The sequence below is a fragment of the Mastigoproctus giganteus genome, chromosome 4 (genome assembly GCF_048544385.1).
Source record: "Mastigoproctus giganteus isolate SK-2022 chromosome 4, ASM4854438v1, whole genome shotgun sequence".
Classification (NCBI taxonomy): domain Eukaryota; kingdom Metazoa; phylum Arthropoda; class Arachnida; order Uropygi; family Thelyphonidae; genus Mastigoproctus; species Mastigoproctus giganteus.
Window position 1 is genome coordinate 32,388,238 of NC_143578.1, and position 26,187 is coordinate 32,414,424.

The following is a 26,187-nucleotide window of genomic DNA, read 5'->3' on the forward strand; positions in this document are numbered from 1 at the left end:
CGCACATCTATCCTACATCTGTCTTTCCTCAATTTGAATTTATGCCCTCTCAGGTGATTTTTCTGAGCTAGAGGAAGAATCCCATCAGCATTGAGCATGCTCAAACCATTCAAGGCTTTGTACACCTCTATCAGATCACCCCGCTGGTGCCTAGTTTCCAGACACTGTAATTTGCAAAACTTAAGCCTTTCTTCGTAAGAGAACCCCTTTGTCCCATTCACCAATCTAGTTGCCCTTCTCTGTACTCGTTCCAGCAGCTCTACATCCTTCCTGAAATGAGGCCTCCAGGCCTGTATACAGTACTCTAGGTGTGGCCTGACCATTGCCTTATACAAGGGAATAATCACCTCCTTATCCCTGCTAGAAAAATTCCTATATATCATTGACAATACACCATGAGCTACTCTTGCAGCTCGTCTGCACTGCTCAGAGAACTTCATATCTGCCTGCACCACCACCCCCAGGTCCCTTTCATTCTCTACCACTGTCAGTGTAGTACCACAGAGTTGATACGTTGCTCTGGGTTTGCTGTTTCCCATATGTAGTACTTTACATTTGTCAATGTTAAACTTCATTTGCCACCTCGAAGCCCATCTGCTCAACCTTTCCAAATCCTGTTGCAGCAGCATAGTGTCAGTAGTGTCCTTGACAACCCTGCCAACCTTCGTATCGTCTGCAAACTTGGACATTAAGCCTGATATACCATCATCAATATCATTTATAAATACAGAAAACAATAAAGGCCCCAATACTGAACCCTGAGGGACTCCACTAATAACATTAGTCCACGATGAGCAGTGTCCATTGATTACCACTCTCTGTCTTCTCCCCCTCAACCACCCCTTTATCCATAGCAGCAACTTGCCTCCAATGCCACACTGCTCCAATTTGTGCAGCAGTCTTCCATGTGCAACAGTATCAAAAGCCTTTCTAAGATCCAAGTATATAATATCAAAGTTATTCCCTGCATCCAGTTCTTTTGTGACTGCATCATAGTATCCAATCAAATTGGTCAGGCAAGACTTCCCCTTAACAAAACCATGCTGTGTCCTAGCTATAACTGAAGTCTTGTCTAGATGATCCTGCAGTGCTTCTTTCACCAGTGCCTCCATTAATTTTCCGGGAACAGAAGTTAAACTCACAGGTCTATAATTACTTGTGTCAGCCTTTGATCCCCCTTTGTGAATTGGGGTCACATTTGCACATCTCCAGTCAATGGGTACCTCCCCTGAGTCCAAGGAAGCTCTCATAATTATGGCTAAGGGTTTGCTTACCTCCTTTGCTGCCTCCTTTAATATAACTGGATAGATCCCATCCACCCCAGGTGCCTTTCTTGTGTTTATCTTCAACAATTTCTCCTCCACTTTGCTCTCAGTTATTACAAGATTCTCTAGCTTACTGCTAGAGTTGAATACACCTCTGGCATTCCCCTCGCTGAATAACTCCTCATGTGTGAATGTCGATGCAAAATATTCATTTAGTTTGTTAGCTACCCGAGCAGGGTCATCAACAGTTGACCCATCGATCTCAAGTGGACCAATCTGATTCATCCCCTTCCTTCTAGAGTTTACATAAGTAAAGAACTCTTTGCTGTTTTTCTTCGCATCCCTTGCCAAGGATCTCTCGTAATCTGCCTTCGCCTGCCTAACCTCCTTTGTAACTTGGTTACAGATCAACTTGTATCTATCATAGGCATCCGTGTCACGTGTTAATTTGTATGTATCCCATGCATTTTTCTTCTCTGCCATATGCCTCATTAGTTCATCTGACAACCATTTAGGCCTAAACCTTGAACAATATTTCTTAGTTGGTATGTAAAGCCTAGTAGCTTCCACGATAAGTTCTTTGAATGCTTCCCATTTTGAATTTGCTGTTGGCAATACCATCAGTTGATCCCACTGTATAGAATTTAAATACTGTCTCAGTCCATTGTAGTCGCCTTTACGAAAGCAATACCCCTTCCCTTTACCCCTAATGGTAGTTACCTCTTTGAGTAACTCCCACTTCAGCACACTGTGATCACTGCCACCAAGTGGTTCATTTATCTGCAGATTCTTAATGCATGAAGAATCACTACTGATAATCAAATCAAGAGTATTACTCCCTCTAGTTGCCTCCCGAACATGCTGATGTAGAAAACAATCATCCAATAAATCCACAAAAGCCTTGCTACTGTGTGAGTGACCAGCCCCCAAATTCCAGTCAATATCTGGGAAATTAAAATCCCCCATTATAAGACTCTCTGATTTACTGGCCCACTCTATTTCTCCGAACAGTTTCTTATTATACTCATCAGAGTCATTAGGCCTATAGCACACTCCTACTCTCAATTTTGATCTCCCAATGCTTATGTCACACCAAACTGACTCGACACTGCACTGTCCAGCGATGTCGACTGGCTTCACTTCCTTGGATTTTATGTGTTTCTTAATTAATAGCATAACCCCTCCTCCCTTCCTATCCTGTCTATCCTTTCTGTACACATTGTACTCCCCAAATTCCAGTTCTGCTTTTCTTATATCTGTGTGACACCACGTCTCTGAAATCCCCACAATATCTGCCTTTGATGTTTTGAGCAATACCTCAAATTCATCAAATTTATTTACTAAACTCCTAGCATTGGTGTACACACAAGTATACATGCACCTGTTCTTTTTCTTAGCTACCCTAACACAACCCATGTGTTTACTTGTACCCCAATGATTCCCAGCAGTCTCTGAAATATCCTGCATCTTATTTTCCAGGCTGCGGCTCATTCCAATAGAAGCAGTGCAAGAATCACTTTCACCTCTGCCAGTGGCTACTGTTAATCTATTAGTCCTTGTATCCCCCCAATCTAGCAGTTTTCCGACCCACCTAACATTGCCTCGATAGCATCAGCAAACATTCTTGCACCCTTTCTATTTAAGTGTATCCCATCCCTGTAGAAGCAGTCTCTCCTGTTAACAAGTACAGACCAGGCTGAAAAAAATTCTACCCCTTGAGCCCTGCACAATCTTTCCAGGGCCGAATTGATTGACAGGGCTCTCATCATATACTCCCTCCTATCGTGTCTGGGCAGAATTGCAGACACTTTCAATTTCAACCCTAATGCACGGCTTTTTTTCATCAGTGACCTGTACTTGTCAAGTAATTCCGCCGGTCTCCTACTCTTAATGTCATTAGTGCCAACGTGTACAACTATATCACCTTTTGTGCCCTTAAAAGATGATATCCGCTCTACAACGTCATCAACTTTTGCCCCTGGCAGACATACCCTGGTCCTATTCCACCTATCCTTTTTACAAAGCATGTTTCCCACAATTTTCACAAAATTGTGGTGATCTTTCACAAAATGAGAGATCATTCCCATTATGGAAAAGATATTTCCTTATGAATAGCTTATACTATAATTATATATACCATAAATAATAGGATTGTGTACTATAATCAATGTTAATGTCTAATGTACTAGTTAATCTGTAAGTTAGTTTAATATTAAAATAGGCATAGAGCTTTTTTTAAGCTCATTTTTGTTGAATTTATTTCTGTAGTATATTAATATTAGAAGAATACCATATTTTTCTGGTGCATGTATAAATGTTTGATAATTATGAAATTTAAAAAAAATAATAATATTTTAGAAGCTATCCTAAATCATAAGCAAAGTAATATAATGTATATTTAACATATATTTCCTGCATATATTGGTACATACAAAAAACAATTATTGAGTGTAAAAAATATTTCCTTCCTTCAGACTGTTGTTTGAAAGGGGGATAATTATTTTTATACCTTCAAATGACAAATATTATCAGCTCAATATTGTTACTGTATAGTGTCTGAGTAAAACTAAAATAAACAAAAGTTTGAACAATTACATTTCATAAAGCTTAAAATTTTCAAGTTCTTGTAAGTTTAAACCAAAGTCTAACCAGAAATATAAGAGTCTACCTAATATACTTTTTTTTCTTGTTAGGCACCTAATCGAAACCTTGAAGACAAAATCCTACAAGTTAATCCAATTATGGAAGCCTTTGGGAATGCTAAAACAGGAATTAATGACAATTCAAGTCGCTTTGGAAAATATCTTGACTTGACTTATACCAAAACAGGAAAAATCACTGGAGGTTGGTACATAAGAGATGTTTTATGATTTATAAATTTTAATTTATGGCTTTGTAGTGATTCAGTTATGATGTTGATCTCCCACATACAGGCAGCATGATGATAAAAATTTTATGAGAACTGAAAAAGATGAGCCATTGTCAACTCAAAGAAACTTTATTGTTAATGTTATAAATAACATTGTGATTAAATGAAAATTGCTTCTAAGTCACTATAGTTCTAGTTCTAGTTTACACTAACGAAACAGAAGAGTTTATAAAATGTGAAAATCACTATTACAATAGCATTATTTTCTATATATTTTGTATATTCCAAGAAGTTAATGGTAGCAGTGTGTTTCCTTAGTACAAAGTTCTGACACCACTGTAACAGTAAATTATTTGACAGTAAAACAGTGTTCAAATATAAAATTAAAACCAAAACATTAAATTTGTACATAGTATCTGTAAACATGCCAGAGTTTATAAAAATATTGTCACTATTGCAGGAGCAGACTTAAATTATATGTCTCATTAATGAATAAAAGATATTCTTTACTAAGTGCAAAAGCCTAGAATGCTAAAATTTTGAACATCATTAAATTGAGGTTTCAAAACCTGTAATGTAAACCATAAGCCTAGGGTTTAGAAGAAACAGCAAATCATCATCATTCTTCTCTTTCTTGGTGATTTCCTTTTACTTCTGACTGGATTTCTCTCTCTCTCTCTCTCTCTCTCTCTCTCTCTCTCTCTCTCTCTCTCTCTCACTCAGGGTAACTCAGGAATATTTTTTTGGCTGGTGCAGCAAAAGCCTCAAGCTTCCTTGCACTATATGGCTAATTATAATAATAATCTCCCATTAAACAATCCATCTCATTAGGGAGCACGACAAGACACCAATGTATGGTGAAACATTATTTTTTATTTTATTAGTATGTATTGAAGTGAATGATGGTAATCCTGATGTTGTTCTACAAGATTGGGGAGAGTGAACAAGCAATCATTTAACAATATGTGTAATGGAAGCAGGAAAAAGAAAGAAGTACTCTAATATACTAAAAGACATGTAAAGTAGAGAAAATTTTAAATACTTTCTCAATAACAGATGGAAATTGAGCAGATAACAGGAACCCAGGATAGATATGAAGTAATTATGATAAAAATTTAAATGTACAAACCTGTGGAAACTGGAGGAGTAACTGGATAACAAAATGTCCTAATAAAATAAAATTGTAAAAAGCAGGACAGTTCAAGATAAATGTTAAAAAAAAGCTAGGTTAATGCCTAACTAAATGAAAAGATAACCCCAAAACATTAAATTTGTAATACCACTCTTGAAACACCAGAGCATATTTTGAAAGATACAGTATATCTTTCATGACCACAAAGAGCATTTCAGGCCTTTGCTTCTTAAAAGGAAAACACTCTGACCTTCTTATCAAGAGTAAAGCTTGTAGATGATGTTAGACATGCTTGAATTCTCTAACAATTAGGATTCTCAAATTTCCAGATTTAATTTGTAGCCATTTATCTCAATTGTATATGGAAATTTTGAGTGTGAGGTGGTTAAAAAAAGTTATTTTTAAATACTTGCAACAGTTAATTTGTTATACATGTTAGAGATATTAAACTAGATGTTATCTGGTAGTTAATAATTTTGGCTATCATTGCTATCCATATACAGTACCATCATTATCTGAAACCGATAATGACGTTTAATTTCATCACAAATAACATTTAATTTAATAGTCTTAGGACTTTCTGCATTATATAAATTTCTCCTAGAAAAGCTTGTGGATTCCTGGTCAGCTTTGTAATAATGTATTCAAAATGGCACAACATAATGTAAAATGAACTTTGAATTAAAAATAATTTGTTTTTTTAACGTGTGGAATAGGAAGTTCAAGGAGGCAAAAAAATTAAAATAATCAGTATTTTGACTTAATTCGACTTAATTGAGTCTGAGATCCACATTTATAATCCAGTTCTGCCACAGAGAACTGGGACTATAAATGAGAATCTGTTTGAATTAGAGCCTCCATAGCCGAATGGTCAGGAGCGGGAGTGCAGTAGCATACGCTCTTTGAGTACACCGGGGTTCAAGCCCCTGACTGCTGAATACGGTCGATCTGCCAACCCGCACTGGACCAGCATGGCAGATTATGGTCCATTTCCTTCAGCATGAATTGTTGAGGAGGCTTCCATCCTGCAGTGGGTTGATAATGGCTGCACTTTACCTTTTTTATAGATATAAAGATATTGTATTCAGGAATAAATATTTTTTATTATTTATATATATACATGTAACATGCACAGAGTATTTTGTTTTGAAGTATTTTTTTTTAGTTATTGAGAGTATTTTAAATAATTTAAGTTCATTTATGTGAAATTTATATTAATTTTATTACAGCCAGATTATCTGTATACTTACTGGAACACTCACGTGTTGTGTGGCAAGCCTTGTAAGTATATTTTTATTTTATTTAATTTTTTTTTTGGGTGTAATGTGTACAGGCTGAATGAAAAATGTAATTCATTAAAATCAACATCCAGTATTCTGTTGAAAAATGTTCCTTAATAAATCCTAATGTAAATAACTCTGACATTAAATGGCACAACATAATGTAAAATGAACTTTGAATTAAAAATAATTTGTTTTTTTTAACATGTGGAATAGGAAGTGTGGAAGTGTTTAACATGTGGAATAATAGTAATAATAAAATAATAGTAATAGTAACATAATAATAGTATCATGATCTAATAAAATTACACTGGTTTGTGTGAGAAACAAAATATATATTTTCAGTTTTCAAACTGCTCTCTCTCTCTCTATCTAATAAATGTTTAGGAAGTGGTTTTATTTTTAAAGAATTATTGACAAAATGGGAAAAAACATTTGGAAATGATGCTAATATAGATTACAGTCTACAGTTTACACTCACAATGTCTCCTTATGCTGAGAAATGCAGTATTAGTTATCACTATGAGGCAGTTTTTTTTTTTTTTTTTTTTGGTAGTTGTTGGCGCATCGGTTTCTGTGGCCATAATGCACCTCCCAAGGTTTTTGCAGTACTTTGATCCAAGCCCGCGACGGGATTCGAACCCACAACCTTTGGGTTGCCAGGCAGGCACTTTACCCACCTGGCTAGCCTGGTCGGCTATGAGGCAGTGTTTTTTAGCCTTTCCTTGAGTAAAAAAAACACTTTGTAAACTTTATTTCATTATCCACTTTTGATACAAAAAACCTTCTTTGTCTTCATGACTAATGAATAAATAGAAAATTAATTATATTAGAAAAATTTGTTTTTGGTATAGATATTTCTTTTGTCTTGCCATCTCCTATGTTTGGGGTTGGCTATCATCTTGGCTATTTTAATTTTATGGGTTGTTGCTCAGCATAATTTTCCCGTGCTACTTCAAAGCCATTTTCACAGATTTTCCAACCATGATATTCTCAATATGCTTATACTACATTTTCTATTGTTTTCCTTGAATTATGAGATGGATGATAATTTTCTCATTTTCTCACATATTTATTCATCTTTCACAGTACTTTAGGATTCATAACTTCTTGTATCCAAGAAATTTTTAATATTCACCTATATATGTATATCTGACATTGTTTCACATAAACGGATGCTGTACAAATTGGGGCAGTGTGGAATTAGGTGAAAGTTAATGCTGTGGATAAAGGTTTGGTGGGAGAAGCATTGAGCTTGCTCAATCCATTCAAAGCCTTAAATGCCTCAGTCAGATAACCTCACAGGTGCTAGTCTCCAGACTCTGCAGAATTCTGCAGAATCCAGAATTTGCAGAATTTAAGCCTTTTTTTGGTAAGAGCACCGTTTGTTCCCCCAACCAATCTTGTTGCCCTTCTTTACATCCAGTACCTCTACAGCCTTCCTTAAAATGAGGCCGCCAGACCTGTATGCAGTACTCAAGATATGGCCTGACCATTGCCTTATATAAAAGAATAATCATTTCCTTGTCCCTGCTAGCAAAGTGTCTGTATATCATAGACAAAACCCCATGAGCTGGCCTGGCAGCCTGTCTGCACTGCTTAGAGAACTTTATATCCTAGGTGTTTTTCATTTTCACTACCCCAAGTGTAGTACCACTTAGTTGGTACCTTAATCTAGGATTACTGCTATCCATGTACAGTACATTGTATTTGTCAATGTTAAACCTCAATTTCCATTTCCCAGCCCATCTGCCTAATTTTTCTTGATCTTCTTGCAGTAGCATACCCTGATTTCTGTCATTAATTCCCTGCCAGCCTTTGTATCATCTGCAAACTTAGATATTAAGCTTGATATACCTTCATCAGTATCATTAATAAATACAGAAATCAACAATGGGCCCAGCACCATACCCTGGGGGGTTCCACTAATAACATTAGTTCATGAAAAGCAGCATCCATTGATAACCACTCTCTTTTTCCCACTCAACCATCCCTTTATCCATAGCAGTAATGTTCTTTTAAGGTCAAACTGCTCCTATTTGTACAACAGGCTTTTATGCAACAGTATCAAAAGGTTTCCTGAAATTCATCTATAACTTGTTAACTATATTCATAGCAGAGATTATATTTATAAATATTTGCTGTGCTTCCTTATAGTTTATATATTATTTGTAGACATAAAACATATAATGGTCTCTTTTTTGTTGCTTATTATTCTATTCACTACTTTCTATATGGTCACTATTGATTAACTATTACTTAACTATTAATTAGGGTAACTATTACTTTAACTTTGGTCCTTGAGGTTGTCACAGACATTCTCTCAGATATGCCAGACAAGCTGTACTTGCTACCTGGGAGTCTAAAATGCTGATGGAACTGATATTCGGGTGACACTCAAGTCAAGTGGACCCAATTTCGGAAAAGTCCGGACAGTCTGTGACAGCCAGATCCTCTGCTTGCACCTTCACGATGGTGGGACTGTTAGTAATCCTTGTTATAACCTCCATGCACAAGTACATGGTGGGTGACCACCCAGGTGTGAACCAACGTAAGCAGGGGTCGAGGTGTGGCGCCCACACCACATGGAGGAATGCCGCCCCTCTATGTTACCAGGCAATACTAGGTGGTAGATGACTCTCATCAACCGGTGCAATACCACCACTTTGCTTATTGGAGGCTTGAAGTGGTGGAACCCATGTATAGTCTCTAGAGCTAAGTTCCAGTCAACCCTTCCCTATCTCTTCCATCATGCAGTATGATTGATGACTTTTGAGGTTATGATGAACATCGTGGCGAGATCCAATATTCCTTACATTTCGAGGGTACAGCTCTAAAACGGTGTTCGCAGGCCGGCCGCTAGTTAGTACACAGGACCGAACCTATTGGTAACTCTCTAGGAGGCTTCCGGATCAGCTAGTGTATAATCTTGCTACCTCTGATCTGCCAGATAGTGACTGGAGGGAGTCCGAGTAGTGTGTATGCGGGGAGCATTGTCGAGGCCATGTTATGTCCAGGATCTGGGTATATTCTTACCACGTGTATGCCATATCCAAAAATCTCATTACTTCATACAGCATGACACTCTCACTTTTTCTTACTATTGAATACTCCATGAATTGTCAAACTAATAGAGCAAGCTTATCTGCGAAAAGATCTAAACCTCCCAAGCACTTCCTAATTCATTTCACAAATATACGTGGTCTCAATTCTAATCTTAACGATGTCCATTTCCACTTGCAGTCTGCCAAACCCCATGCACTTTTTCTGAGAGAATCTCAGTTATCAGTTGATTCAACTACTGCTCATCTCAGATGCCCAAATTATTCGCTGTATGATTCCTTTCGTCTCAAAGGTGGTACTTGTGCATATGTCCATTCTGATATTCCCTGTCAGAGACTTGGCAATTTGGAATCTCCTCTCTTTGATCTTCTCTGGCTTAAAATCACTCTGCCGCATTGTGTCAAATTCATCTGTTGTCTCTACCGTTCTCCCAACTCCACTAATCACTTGGAGCTCTTTGACTTCCTCTCTTTGAAACTTGACTTTCTCCAGTTCAACTTTCCTAACAGTAAGGTAATTTTCCTTGGTGATTTTAATGTTCACAACTCCGGCTGGCTTCCGTTTTCTAGTCACACCGACCCAGCAGGTCGAGATGCTGAGGCTTTTGCAATTACTAATGACCTAGCACAGATTGTTCATTTACCTACAGGCGCCTCCATAGCTAGGTGGGAAGGAGCAGCGGTGCGTAGCACACGCTTCTTGATTAGACCGGGGTTCGAGCCCGTCACCACCAAATACGGAAGATGCGGAAAGGTCAGGGAATGACCACCGCACATCCCGGAGCAATATGGCCTTAGTTGCTAATGCTCCTAAAAACCAAATAACAAACAAACAATAACAATCATTTACCTACAAGAATACAGGACAATCCTAATCATACAGCCAATACGCTTGATCTTTTTCTCACAAACAACCCTTCTAAGTACACGGTCGAAGTGAGAGGTCCTTTAGACACTTCAGATCACAACTTGGTGATTGTCTCTTCTCCAATGGAACCTTTATCTCATGGCTATTCCCAACCTCGTGTTGTTTGGCATTACAAGAATGCAAAATGGGATGACCTGCGAGACTTCTTTTCCTTGGTCGGATTACTGTTTCAAAACTTCTGATGTCAACGTTTGCTCAGATCGTGTCAGTGAAATTATTCTTGCAGGAATGGAATCCTTTATCCCACACTCCACTTTAAAATCTCGTCCTTTATCTAAACCTTGGTTTTCCAATAAATGTGCTAAGGCTGTCCAAGAGAAGAATGTTGCATATCGTAATTGGCTTGTTTCTAATTCTTCAGTTTCATATTCTGCCTACACCGAAGCTCGCAACAATTGTAAAGCAGTTATTAATCAGTCCAAACTAGAGTTTGAACAGGCTAAGAGTAGAAAACTTGCTTCTTTCCCTAATGGCAGCCGAGCATTCTAGTCTCTTGCCAAAGCTATTGGCCGCAACTTTTGCCCATCTATGCTCCCACCTCTGTCCAAACCAGATGGTTCTGTTGTCACTTCAGCCAAGGATAAAGCTGACCTGCTAGCATCCCATTTTTCTTCCAACTCATGCATTAATGATCTTGGTAAAACACCTCCCACCATTCCCAACACGCTCCATTCAATGCCTCCTGTGGTCTTCCGTCAAAAGGATATCAGAAGGAGTTTGATGAATGTTGATGCTAAGAAAGCTCCAGGTCCTGATGGTATTTCTCCACTTGTTCTCAAAACCTGTGCTCCTGAACTTACTCCTATTCTTTGCCACCTTTTTTCACTTTCTTATTCCAAAGGTGTTTTTCCTTCTGCTTGGAAATTTGCTCATATTCCAGTTCCTAAAAAGGGCGACAAATCCCTCCCATCTAATTATCGTCCCATTGCAATTACTTCTACTCTTTCTAAAGTAATGGAGAAATCAATTAACCGCCAACTCTTAAACTACCTAGAAACCTTCCGCCTGATCAACGATCGCCAGAATGGATTCCGTCAGTGTCGATCCACTGGTGATATTCTGGCTTATGTTACCCATTTATGGACTAATTCAATGGAAAGGTTCGGTGAAACACAAGTAGTTGCGCTTGACATCTCAAATGCTTTCAATCGTGTTTGGCATAAAGGTCTTCTAAACAAGCTTCCATCTTATTGTTTTCCAACTGTTTTTAGTAATTTGTCATCCAGTTTTCTCTCTGATTGCTCACTGAGGGTGATTGTAGATGGCTCTCTGTCTTCTAACTTCTCCACTAATGCCGGTGTCCCCCAAGGTTCAGTTTTTTCCCCCACTCTTTTCCACTTGTATATTAATGACCTTCTTCCATTGACTGGAAATCCTATCCATAGTTTTGCCGATGATAGCACATTGCATTCAACTTTCCATTTTGAGAAACCTTGTCCTGCTCAATCAGCTTCAACTTCTTGAAAATCTGCTACCAGTTCCTTAAATGCCGATCTTCAGGTAATACTCCAGTGGGGCAAAGACAACTTAGTTGATTTCAACCCTTCTAAAACTCAGTCTTGTCTTATATCTTGCAAAAAGGATTCTTCTGCTCCTATGCTTATCTTTAGTGACATTCCGATTTCTAGGCAAAATGATATATCTCTTTTGGGGATTACTCTGACTTGTAATCTCTCTTGGCACAAACACATTACAAATATTGCTTCCTCTGCATCTAAAAAAGTTGGTTTTCTCTTTCGCTCTCGGCGTTACTTTTCTTCCAAACAGCTTCTCACTCTGTATAAATCGCAAATCCGCCCTGCCATGGAATATTGTTCCCACATTTGGGGTGGTGCCCCCAAAACCTCTCTCAGACTTCTTGATTCCATTCAGAAGAGAGCAGTTAGGTTAATTAATGATTCATGTCTAACAGAGTCTCTCCACTTGCTTTCTCATAGACGTACTGTTTCTGCTGCATGTCTCTTCTACAGATACTTCCATGGGCACTGTTCTTCTGAATTGGCTTCTATAATTCCCGCTCTCTCTTTCAAAACAGTCCGAACACGTGCTGCCACCAGCCAACATCCATTTAATGTCCAACTTCAAACCCACAGAACCAACTTTTCATCTTCTTCATTTATTCATTCAACTGCCGTTTTCTGGAACAACCTTCCTTCATATACGTATTTCCTGAAAATTACAATCTACAGAAGTTCAAGTCCAATGTGAAAAAATATCTTCTTTCGTCTTCTCAACCTCCAACCCAAGCACGGTATTAGGTACTAAGTACTATAGGTTCTAATACCTCTCGTGTTTGGGGTTCACATAAAAAAAAAAAAAGTGCAAACCTATGTTTTGTCATAAAAGAAAAATGGCCAAAAATTGATACTTTTAGATTTTGTTTTATTTTATTTTGACAGATTTTTGAAAACAACATTACAGAAGTAGCAGCAGCTTTCAACCATTTATATATGACTAAGAAAAAAACATTAATGAAAAATATTCATGGACCCATCATGGTGGCATCTAATAGTTCCAATTTGGTAACAGCAATTAGCAGTTCATATATGAACTGCTAATTGCTGTTATTCATAAACTATGTCTATGCGATGCGTTGGAAGAACTGGGCCATCAAAATTTCGATTTCTTATATTTCGGATTGTTCGTTTCATTGTATCTACACTTGGAAGCTTAGGGGCTGCTGCTGGGCTACAGATTCTCGAAACATTTGAAATAATACTATGAGGGGTATTATTTGTTGTTTCTACATAAGTTCGAATGGTATCAAGAAGTTGTGATGCATCAACTCCTGCTGCATCTCCACAATGATTGTGCTCCTTCCATGTTTTAATGATGGTGTTAACTACCGTAGCAACTCGAGCGGCACATTTGGTTTTTCGGTAATTTTGACACTTACAATGAATTTTTGTTTCATTTTGCCTGTCTTTATAAAACACATGTCCACTAAAGCACAATTTCGGTTTTCCTTTTTCTGAGTTTTTACAGAAGAATATAAAACATCATTCAATGGAGAATTGTTTCTACAATTTGATTCTGGACCCGAGGACAATCGTATGTTAATTTTCAGAACGAAAAGAAATTTGCAGTTGATAGCATGAAGTGAACACTGGTATGCCGATGGGACTTTCAAAACTGTTCCCTTACTTTTTTATCAGCTGTATACGATACATGGATTCAAGGACAAAATATCGCTTCCATTAGTTTATGCATTATTGCCTAACAAGTCTGAGGAAACGTATGTATCTCTGCTACAGCAGCTGAAAGTATTGGAACTGGCTATGTCCCCGTAATCAATAACTATAGATTTTGAGACGGCGATGATGAATGCTTGCAGAAGAGTTTTTCCTGATACTTCACAATGGGGTTGTTTTTTCCACTTTTCACAATGTATTTTTCGTTCCATTCAGAATAATGGATTGAAACGTTATATGAAACTGATGCTAATTTTGCTTTAAATATGCAAATTTTGGTAGCAATTGCATTTGTGCCCACTCCAATTTGAAATAATACTATGAGGTTTATTATTTGTTGTTTCTACATAAGTTCGAATGGTATCAAGAAGTTGTGCTGCCTCAACACCTGCTAGCCATCATTTGTAGGCTATAAATTGTTTATAAACTTAAATTTTCTTAAACTTTCGGCAATAAACTTTCCTAGACTAAGTCTAGGAAAGTTTATCGCCCGCAGTTCACCGCCAGCAATTAATCGCTAGCAGTTTACTGCCGCATCAGTTTATCGGATAAACAATTTATAGCCTACAAATGATGGCTAGCATATTTTATCGCCAGGCAATACATATAATTTATATAAATTTATTGGTCATTTTAAATTGAAAATAAGGCTTTTCTATAGGTGTTATTAAGAATTAAGTGCAATTAAAAATGGATGTTTTATGCTAGGTATACATTTTCTAGAAATATATACCATTGCAGGTGCTTTAATTTAATTGCCTGTTATTTTCCAAAATTGGAATTAGGTAGGTACCTACTTAATTCCTTTAACTTAAATAGCATGTTTTAGGGTAGTGGGGGTAGGGCGTACCGATTAGTAAGGTACTTATATGTTTATAATCTCTTACAATCACAACATTTTCTTATTTTGAATTATTTTTCATCCTTTTGAGTTTGTGAACGCATCATGTCGGTGGAAATTTTGAAATCAGAAAAAGGAAAACCGAAATTGTGCTTTAGTGGACATGTGTTTTATAAAGACAGGCAAAATGAAACAAAAATTCATTGTAAGTGTCAAGATTACCGAAAAACCAAATGTGCCGCTCGAGTTACTACGGTAGATAACACCATCATTAAAACATGGAAGGAGCACAATCATTGTGGAGATGCAGCAGGAGTTGATGCATCGCAACTTCTTGATACCATTTGAACTTATGTAGAAACAACAAATAATAAACCTCATAGTATTATTTCAAATTGGAGTGGGCACAAATGCAATTGCTGCCAAAATTTGCATTTTTAAAGCAAAATTAGCATCAGTTTTATATAACGTTTCAATCCATTATTTGAATGGAATGAAAAATACATTGTGAAAAGTGGAAAAAACAACACCGTTGTGAAGTATCAGGAAAAACTCTTCTGCAAGCATTCATCATCGCCATCTCAAAATCTATAGTTATTGATTACGGGGACATAGCCAGTTCCAATACTTTCAGCTGCTGTAGTAGAGATACATACGTTTCCTCAGACTTGTTAGGCAATAATGCATAAACTAATGGAAGCGATATTTTGTCCTTGAATCCATGTATCGTATACAGCTGATAAAAAAGTAAGGGAACAGTTTTGAAAGTCCCATCGGCATACCAGTGTTCACTTCATGCTATCAACTGCAAATTTCTTTTCGTACTGAAAATTAACATACGATTGTCCTCGGGTCCAGAATCAAATTGTAGAAACAATTCTCCATTGAATGATGTTTTATATTCTTCTGTAAAAACTATGTCTGTACGATGCGTTGGAAGAACTGGGCCATCAGAATTTCGATTTCTTATATTTCGGATTGTTCGTTTCATTGTATCTACACTTGGAAGCTTAGGGGCTGCTGCTTGGCTACAGATTCTCGAAACATTTGAAATAATACTATGAGGGGTATTATTTGTTGTTTCTACATAAGTTCGAATGGTATCAAGAAGTTGTGATGCATCAACTCCTGCTGCATCTCCACAATGATTGTGCTCCTTCCATGTTTTAATGATGGTGTTATCTACCGTAGTAACTCGAGCGGCACATTTGGTTTTTCGGTAATTTTGACACTTACAATGAATTTTTGTTTCATTTCGCCTGTCTTTATAAAACACATGTCCACTAAAGCACAATTTCGGTTTTCCTTTTTCTGAGTTTTTACAGAAGAATATAAAACATCATTCAATGGAGAATTGTTTCTACAATTTGATTCTGGACCCGAGGACAATCGTATGTTAATTTTCAGTACGAAAAGAAATTTGCAGTTGATAGCATGAAGTGAACACTGGTATGCCGATGGGACTTTCAAAACTGTTTCCTTACTTTTTTATCAGCTGTATATGATACATGGATTCAAGGACAAAATATCGCTTCCATTAGTTTATGCATTATTGCCTAACAAGTCTGAGGAAACGTATGTATCTCTACTACAGCAGCTGAAAGTATTGGAACTGGCTATGTCCCCGTAATCAATAACTATAGATTTTGAGACGGTCGTTTTTGAACAATTGTGTGAAAATAGTGTTTTTCCTCCAGAATCGCAAGAAGTTGTTGATTATTTTGAGAATACATGGATTGGACGCCCAACCAGACGACATCTTTGTCGACCACCAAAGTATTCCCATGAAATGTGGAAAGTACGCCAGCTTGTTCTAGAAGGATTACCAAGAATGAATAATTCTGTTGAAGGGTGGCATTGAGGATTTGAGGTACAAGTCACTGCTTATCATCCCAACATTTGGAAATTTATCGATGGCATTAAAAAAGAACAAAGTATTAATGAAATGCGCATTGAACAATATTTAAGAGGAAGTGATACGGGCAACAAAAAAAAAGAAGTATCACGATTGTGATGAACGAATTAAAAGGCTGGTTAGTGCATATGATGAACGGGGTGATATTGTTGATTACCTAAGAGGTATAGCGTATAATATTTCTTATTAATAATTTACATACTGTGTTGTAAATATTACAGTTTCTTAGTAATTAATTATCCCAACGTGACTGATTCTGAAGATTGCATAAACATTCATTTTGAATTTTTGCAGTGTACTATGACATACCTAATGTTATAATAAGTTTAGTTTAAAATTAAGCAATTGTTATATTGTTCAAATAATGGATTTTCTGACTATTTTTGTGATACATGTAACTATTAAAATACATAATCTACCTATTAAATTACATATTTCCACACATGTGTTTTTTTTATTTCCGTACTATTCCCTCACAGTTCATAGAATTACAAAAATATGCTAATCATAGCTTAAGGCAGAAACTTAAATAAAAAATAACTTTTTCTGATTTGACCAAACACAACTCATTGCTTCTAGACGGTGAAACGCGATAAACTGATGTGGCGGTAATTTGCTGGCAGTAAATTGTTTATGCGATAAACTGACACGGCAGTAAATTGCTGGCGATTAATTTTCTTAGACTCTTAGTAGAGGCTTATGATGCAAGAAAGCAAGTTATGCAGCATCAGCCAAAAAAAAAAACCCACTCCCATTTCACCCCTCCGTTCATTCCAAATACCTGTTCAGCTCAGCCTTAAATTTATTTATGCTCTCAACTTCCATAACAAAGGGTGGAAGCCTGTTCCACCAACCAACTACCCGCTGGCTAAAGGCAAACTTCCGCACATCTATCCTACATCTGTCTTTTCTCAATTTGAATTTATGCCCTCTCAGGTGATTATTCAGAGCAAGTGCAAGAATTCCATCAGCATTGAGCATGCTCAAACCATTCAATGCTTTATACACCTCAATCAGATCATCTCGCAGGTGCCTAGTCTCCAGACACTGTAGTTTGCAAAATTTAACCCTTTCTTCATAAGAGCAACCCTTTGTTCCATTTACTAATCTTGTTGCCCTTCTCTGTACTTGTTCCAACAGCTCTACATCCTTCTTAAAATGAGGCCTCCACACCTGTATACAGTACTCAAGGTGTAGCCTAACCATTGCCTTATACAAGGGGATAATCACCTCCTTATCCCTGCTAGAAAAATTTCTGTATATAATTGACCAGACCCTATGAGCTACTCTTGCAGACCATCTGCACCTCTCAGAAAACTTCATATCTGCCTGCACAATTACCCCCAGGTCCTTTTCATTCTCTACCACTGTCAGTGTAGTACCACAGAGTTGATACGTCACTTTGGGGTTACTGCTTCCCATATGTAGTACTTTACATTTGTCAATGTTAAACTTCATTTGCCACCTCTCAGCCCATCTACTCAACTTTTCTAGATCCTGTTGCAGCAGCATGCTGTCATTAGTGTCCTTAACAACCCTGCCAACCTTCGTATCGTCTGCAAACTTGGACATTAAGCTTGATATAACATCATCAATATCATTTATAAATACAGAAAATAACAATGGACCCAACACTGAACCCTGAGGGACTCCACTAATAACATTAGTCCACGATGAGCAGTGTCCATTGATTACCCCTCTGTCTTCTCCTGTTCAACCATCCCTTTATCCATAGCAGCAATTTTCCACCAATGGCACACTGCTCCAATTTGTTCAGCAGTCTTCCATGTGCAACAGTATGGAGGCAGTTGTCAATAATTAATTGCATTGTAGTGACATAATGGCTTCGCCCTCTTCTCCCATTGGCTTGAATAAATATCACTAGGAGGAAAACTTTAATATATAGATAGATAATTAAAATAACCAATAAATTAAATATAAAACGTGGTCATTAATACAGAACTTTCCAACTATATAAAAAGCAAACAGAAGAATACGTGGTAATTCAAGACATCTCATTCTAGTTAAGGTTTCTATTCTTGTAATATACAACAAACATATGTATTGCTTACATTACTTTGGCTGTTATGTAATTCCCATTGTAAGTATTGATTTCTCTGTCTCTTGTAAATCATATCCTTCAAAAAAATTCTTGTATATGTAGATGATAGGGTAAACTAATACAAAACTCTTTTTAATATAGTGGATTACAATACCATTACTATCTGCAAATGTTTGAAAATTTAAAGTATTATAAGGACTATTTAGAAACAGGAAAAGCACTCTCTGCTACATAAGCAGGAACCAATTTATTATTTCAAGTGTTAGCAAAGGCAGTCAATTGGATAACATTTGCCAGAAATAATGAGTTTATTAATAATTAAGTATTTGTTATCAAATTTTTTCTCATTTTTTTTTTCCATTTATAATCTGGGACAGCAACACAGGGTCACAGGAGCCTATATCAAAGATTATTTCAGATTATTTCAGATTTCAGATTCAGATTTATTCAGATTATTTCAGGTCAGTTTGAATGTTAGAGAAAAATCTAATGATCTTATACTAAATAACTTGGTACAGAATGGGGAAAAAAAATCAGAAAAAGTCTCTCGTTGGTTGAAATCACCTGATCCCTTCAGTTAATAAACTCAGAGAAATTAGCTGTTGCTTAGCCATTGTGCTCCTTATGAATGTCCATGTTCAGCTCATAAAATGTAATTTAAATCTGCAGCATTTGATTATATTTCTTTTCTGTATGAAACCAAAGATTGTATATATTTATTGAGCAGAGACAGTCTCCTGAATAATAATAAAGAGACAATTGATTTTGATTACACTGATTGAAATTATTATTCTCTTTGTTTGTTACTTTATAATTTATTTATTTTTCAGTAGTTGAAATCCACTGTAGAACCAACAACAGTTTATGAATAGTAAATTTTTAATTTCCTTTTATCATATTTCTCTAATTTCATTTAAGAGATCATATTGTAACATTTAATTCTTAGAAAATTGCATTTTGACATCTTTGAGTAAATATAATAAATTTGTTTCCTTTTTAAGCGGAGAAAGAAATTTTCACATATTTTACTATCTTTATGATGGTCTAGCAGCAGAAGGAAGGTTAAGTGAATATTTCCTTAACCTAGAAGGTGAAAGAGATCACAGGTAGGTGAAATAGCCTAATGTAAAACCCATTATTGTTGTAATTTTGTTTCTCATGGAAATTCTGTTAATTGCAAAAATGATTGGATTCTGTTAACCAGTGCTGCCCACCCCCCAAATTATTATATTTCCCTTTGCCCATTGTTATAAGAAAAAGCAAAGGCATGCAACTGTTGGCCCACTGTATATATGCATACACACACACATATGTACAGTGCATCAAAATGAGATGAATATTTCTTAAAATCAGAAATGTTCATGATACTCACAAACAGGATGTTGACTTCCTAACAAATTGGGGAAAAAATAAAATTTGATAAAACTAGTGAGACAGTTAAGGAGATTTAATTGTAGAGAATACATATTTTGGATTTTACAAAAATCTAATTGATAAGAAAACAATATACTCTGGTATTGTAATTACAGAACTCTCATTCCTCACAGTTGCCGAATTGGGTGCCTTTCTTGATGTCATGATTCCTTGTCAATCAGTTTAAGCCAAAGCTTCTAGGAGGCTACAGAAATACTGATCTTGCTCTAGTTTACTTTCTCCTGTTTTCTAAAGTAAAAGCACTCACGAAGGGACACCATTTCCAATCTGCAGCAGCAGTGGTAGCATGTCAAAAGGTCTTTGAAAATAGCTTGCTAGTTTGCTTCCAGAAATGAATCAAGTGATTTAATAAGGGTGTAGCAAGTAAAAGAGAAATCTGACAACATGTATTGGAATGCCTTGTCCCCATGATACAATTGTTAATTCAAGAGTGCACATAACAGGTGGACGGTGGTACCAGTTGAAAGCTGTATAAGGCACACTCTCAGCAATAGATCGACAGAACAGAACTGGAAGAGAAAAGGCTTGGATCCTTTAACAAGAGAAGTGCTGTGTTAAAGTAGGTTTTCACATGCACGTTTGTCCATTTACTAGGTATCAGAAAGAGTAGGATACCCAATATTGACTGTTGGAAACATTGCACACAAATGGAAGACAGAAGATGAGGCAACCTCATTCCAAGGCAGGTAGACCATTAATGACTCTTATAGCATATTGACAGCTGAAATGGATAGTGAGTGGAAATGACAAAGGCACCCTTAATGAGTTGACAGAACTGGCATAAGTGTAGAACTAACAACCATCAAGAAAAAACATTTGAATATCATCACCTATGGTTTAGACAATGGAACCATTGGACATTACAATAGTGACAGAATGTGATGTGGAGTACTAAATTGTGCTTCACAGTCCAGGCATCACATGGATGCATCTGGGTATAGCATATATCCAAAGAATGGTTTTACCTAGACTGTATTACATCAACAGTGAAGTTCTGTGGTGGCAGTATGATGGTATATGGCCCTGTTTTGTATGGTTACTAGTTGCTGTTGATGAAACCACAAATGCAGTTGTTTCTTATGACATTCTAAACAACTGGAATGAGTACAGAGAAGGGAAATGAGATTGGTGAGAGTAACAAAAGGTTGCTCTTACCAAGAACAACTTAAGTTCTGCAAATTGCAATGTCTGGAGACTAGGCACTTGCAAGGTGATCTGATTGAGGGGTATAAGGCCTCGAATGGTTTGAGAAAGCTTAATGCTGATGGGATTCTACCTCTTGCTCAGATTACACAACTGAGGAGGAATAAATTCAAGTTGAGGAAAGACAATTGTAGAATAGATGAGCAGAAATTTGTCTTTGGCTAGCATGTGGTTGATTGCTGGAACAAACTTTCATCAGTCGTTGTGGAAATTGATAGCTTAAATAAATTCAAGGAAGAACTGGACAAACTTTTGCAGCAAATGGATAGGGTTTTTCTTTTTTTCCCGATGCTCTCTTGCATCATATGCACTCTACTAATGCTAATTCTGCCTTATCCACACTGTGGTAATCTGTTGAAGAAGGGCCATATTTGTATCAGCATGACAATGCTCCATGTCACAAAGCTTAGTTATTACAACAGTGATTTGGGCTATAAATAGCCCAGAATAGAGATCTGATTTCATTTAAACACTTTGAGATGTTCTGGAACAACATTTAAAGCCATTAGAATTCGCTAAGAGTTGTATGCATATGTGTGTGCACGTGTATGCATGTGTGTGTGTAAGTAATGGGTGAATGTTAAGTAACCACTTTTTTAAATACTGAAACAAAATGCTTGGATGCGGTTCCATCTGGAAAAGAAAGAAAATATCCATGAAATTTTCAGGAACCAGACTGCCTTTTTTATCATCGACCTTACCATCTATCTTGTCATGTAGGTGTCCTTATATATGAAAGGACAGGTTGCTGGAGATTGGTAAAAAGTTAAAGGAGAACCTCTGTTGTCCTATTGGTTTAAGATTAAACTTCTGGATGTGCCAACTTACTGTTACCTGGGAATACTACATAGTTGATACATTGCCTCTTCTTCTTCTAGACTCTGCAGTACCCCCAATTAGTAGTGAGTCAGCACATCCAAAATGCTTAATCTCAGAGTAGGCAGGTAGCATCAGGACATACATATACTGAGATCATTATGAATAATATAAATGATTGTGTTAGGAGTAATGCTAACACAGGGGCCAAAGCCCTGTAATACCTAGGCCAGTGAAATAGACCACAGATATAGAGAACTAAAATAAGGAATTCTCATACACACCTACAGCAACTTAACAATCAACAGAAACTAAGAAGTCTCTAGTTTAGTACTCTGTAGCTAAACATTAAACAAAATACATCCAAGAAGCTGCTCAAAGACATCAAGAGACTGTTTAATGTCTTATTAATTTTTTTAGATATGTATCCACCATTAATAAAAATAAAGACTAGATAAGATTTCTTGGAGAAGTTCAATTAGAAGCCCAAGCTATTAGTCACATAACAACCCTCCAACTTAAAAAAAAAATTTAACTTGTTAAATTTAATTTTATCAGCCATTTAACAAGTCTCAATTTTTTGGTTGATATTTGCACTGAAGGACCAGTGTACAAATTCTGAAAAGTATTTTTGTGCTTAATAAAGCAAGTTTAACTTTTAATGTAAATGGGCTGTTCATTATTTTCAAAAAGGTTTTTAAAAGAGTTTAAATCATTAATTACGACAGTGAACATCAAAAAAACATGAGTACCGAAAGAGTGAGCATTTCAGCACTGTGGAAAACTTGTCTGTAACTTTCACACAGTTAAATTAGCTGACAGTTAACTGCATGTGTTTGCATTCAATTACTTTTAACTAATTTTTGAATGACAGCTCTTGCCATTCCCCATGTTCATAGAAAATTTCAGAAATGTTCTTTGTATTTCTTTCATTCTAATTTTTTTGTGCAATTGTGCTATAGAAAACATAGAATGAGTATTTTTGAAATTTAAAAAAAAAATCATATTGTTATTATTATTAGAAAAGATTCATTTTGTTGAGCTGTAACAATTATTTTCATTTGGGAATCCAATAACTTTGACACCCTTGGTCAAATTTTGATGCTATGTATTATAGCATAGCTTTTAGTCAAAATTACTCAGTGCAATATTTGTTAATTAAATTAAATTTTTCAGTATACATTGAGAGAGAAGCTTTTGTGACATGAAGTTAGAATGACAAGACTTGTCATTTAAGACTACAAAAACCTTATGAGAGGCACTTGTGTTGTAGTTTTTTTTTTTATTATTGGTTCATTGACCAGTCACATAAAAGTTGTAAAAAAAAGTTTTCTGCATTGCTCTAAATAGCTTCTTTGGAACTCTTGCCCATCAATTTTTTTTTATTTTAATGGGAATAGTTATTTCCAGTATTTAAGACATTCAGAATGTTTTTAACCCTTGTAGGTATTTACTTGGAACCAGTTCTGACCCTTCTACACCTAAAACAAATGTAAAAATTCTGAGCAATATAAAGAAAGGATTCAGACTACTTGGATTTCGCCCTTTGGTAAGGTGATAACATAATATTTCATAATTTTCGTATTATGTATATATTATATGTTTTTATTGTTATTTTCAATCTCCTAGCTGTAAGTGAAATTATAGGACCCTTATGTCACCACCTATTGCGCGCGTGCACACACACACACACACACACACACACACACACACACACACACACACACACACACACACACACACACACACACACACACACACACACACACACTCTCTCTCTCTCTTATAAACCTGATATAAATAGCAAATATTATATATTTGTTATTTATATATGCATTTATGAATTCACAATGACTAATAATAACCTTAATAAGTTATTCTTAATTAATGTGATCATTAGTCTGGAATGGTTTGTGTGCAAAATTCACTCAGCTGTTGAAGCCCTGGGTGTCTGGTTCAACCTGATCTATGGTTTTTGGTGTCTTTGGTTAAATTTTTTAAATCGGGAGGTTTACAAAGTAAGTAAATTACTGCTTATTTTTAAAGATCTATTTAAAAATGTTCAACTCCCCCACTCATCCTATGAGCACTCAGGGTGAGCGGGGAAATGCATTCAAGGAGGAAGGTTCACTTTGAAATTAAACCAGACACTGTTCAATAGGTTAATACTTGTTAAGCTGTTGTTTGTTTGTTATTTGGTTTTTTGGAGCATTAGCAACTAAGGCCATATTGCTCCGGGATATGCGGTGGTCATTCCCTGACCTTTCCGCATCCTCCGTATTTGGTGGTGACGGGCTCGAACCCCGGTCTAATCAAGAAGCGTGTTCTACGCACTGCCGCTCCTTCCCACCTGGCTACGGAGGCGCCACTTGTTAAGCAGTGTCTGGGTTTGAACCCTGTTAATGATGAGAGGAAATTATTGAGGCTTTGTGGGAGGGGAGCATATTAGCTAGCCCTAAACAGAGGCCATTGGATTTTTACTGCATACTTTGTTAGTATGCTCTGGAGTGTTGGTGTTCCTTCTGCAACTGCATTCTTGGTGCAACAGTATTTTATGAGTAGTCTTTTTTTTTAATATTGCAATCTTATTCTCATTGTGTTTTATTTCAAGTTTCAACCTAGATATATCAGAGACATCGTACTTGAGTTTTTCATTCTGCAAATAGAAAAAACTAGCCCTAGAATATATGCAGTTTGCAAACATGATATAAGATGTCTCATGACTCAAGTTGCATTTTGTATAATTTAATTATCTAATTTAATAAAAAAATATTTATTGTTATAATATCATAAAAATTCATTGATTAATACACTTCAGAAGTGAATAATATGTCTATTTTATCTATAAATAATAGATGTAGATAAAATTAATAATTGTTTGGTGAGGCAATATAACATATTACAGTAAAAGAACTGTTTTATTCTTATGTACTGTGCTTGATTTCATCATTATTGGTTTTGCAACTGGACTGAGATAAATGATACTTGTATAATTTTATTTTTAGGAAATAGATACGATTTATCGAATTTTGGCTGCCATTCTTCATTTAGGAGATATACATATAGGAGAAGCTGAAGCCAAGCATAATTCAAATAAATGCATTTTATATAATTCTGAAAAAATTCCAATTGGTAAGAATATAGTTATAGTTATATCTGATAGTTATATTTTATCTTGTTAGATAATTAAAATAGAATCTCATAAATCAGAAATATTAGGACTTAATCCTTGTTAGATTTTGAAAATTCTGCAATTTTGAAGCCTAATTGTGTATGGCCCCACCGGTAGTAAAGTGCACCAATCAGTGGTTGAAAGATTATGCAATGGTGCTACTAAAGCATTTATAGCGTATTTTACATTTCAGGAAACTTTCTCAAACATTACATTCTGAGCCTTAAATTTAAAAAAATAATAATAATAAAATAATTAATATATAATTGTATTGATTTATATTATTGGGCAAGTTTCCTGAGTATGCGAAACAAATGCACAGTGAAATTATTTCTGGCACAATGTTCTGAAAAATAATAATAATAGTAATGAACAGGCATAGTTTGAATAATAGCAGTTGAGTCAATTATGGGCAACCAGTGGGAGGCATACATCTTGAAGCTTAATCTACTTTGGAAAGCCCACTACTTTGGGAAGCTGTGAAAACCCTCCATATTTGTATATAATTTGTGGGAGTAATTCTTGATTTTTTTTTTTTTTTTTTTTTAATGCCAGATTTATTGAAGTTTTACTGAAGTTAATATACATCTCAAAATTTGTAGCAGGATAATTTTATTGGTAATTTGAGATTGCATATAAGAATTCGAGGGATACTGTTTCATAACATTTTATAACTATGATATTTTCGGCAACTAAATTATTCCCCAAGTGGGGAACAGCAATGCCAAGCAATGCTCCTTCAGGAAGACCTTGCATTTTGCTGCCACTCTTTTGATTATTCTTTAAGCATGGCTCCTTCAGGTTATCCTGAAGGAGCATTGCTTGATGCTTATCATTAACAACTCTCCTAATATTTACATCGTCTGCAAATTTTGACATCATGCCCTTCATCCCTTTGTTGATGTTGTTTATGAAAATAAGAAATAACAGTGGTCTAAGAACAGATCCTTCTGACTTTATACCAATCTGAAGAATGTCCATTAATCACAACCCTCTGCCTTCTGCCCTGCAGCCACC

General features: G+C 36.1%; 1 protein-coding gene across 1 annotated transcript in view; it reads left to right on the forward strand.

Moving 5' to 3' along the window:
* ninaC (STKc_myosinIII_N_like and MYSc_Myo21 domain-containing protein ninaC) overlaps window positions 1-26,187 on the forward strand; it is a 262,582-nt gene that overhangs the window by 141,133 nt on the left and 95,262 nt on the right. Inside the window, exons 16-20 of the mRNA XM_090371467.1 lie at window positions 3,959-4,109; window positions 6,496-6,547; window positions 19,547-19,651; window positions 23,445-23,547; window positions 25,004-25,130. Coding sequence (XP_090227593.1) covers window positions 3,959-4,109; window positions 6,496-6,547; window positions 19,547-19,651; window positions 23,445-23,547; window positions 25,004-25,130 — 538 coding nt within the window. The remainder of the gene's footprint in view (window positions 1-3,958; window positions 4,110-6,495; window positions 6,548-19,546; window positions 19,652-23,444; window positions 23,548-25,003; window positions 25,131-26,187) is intronic.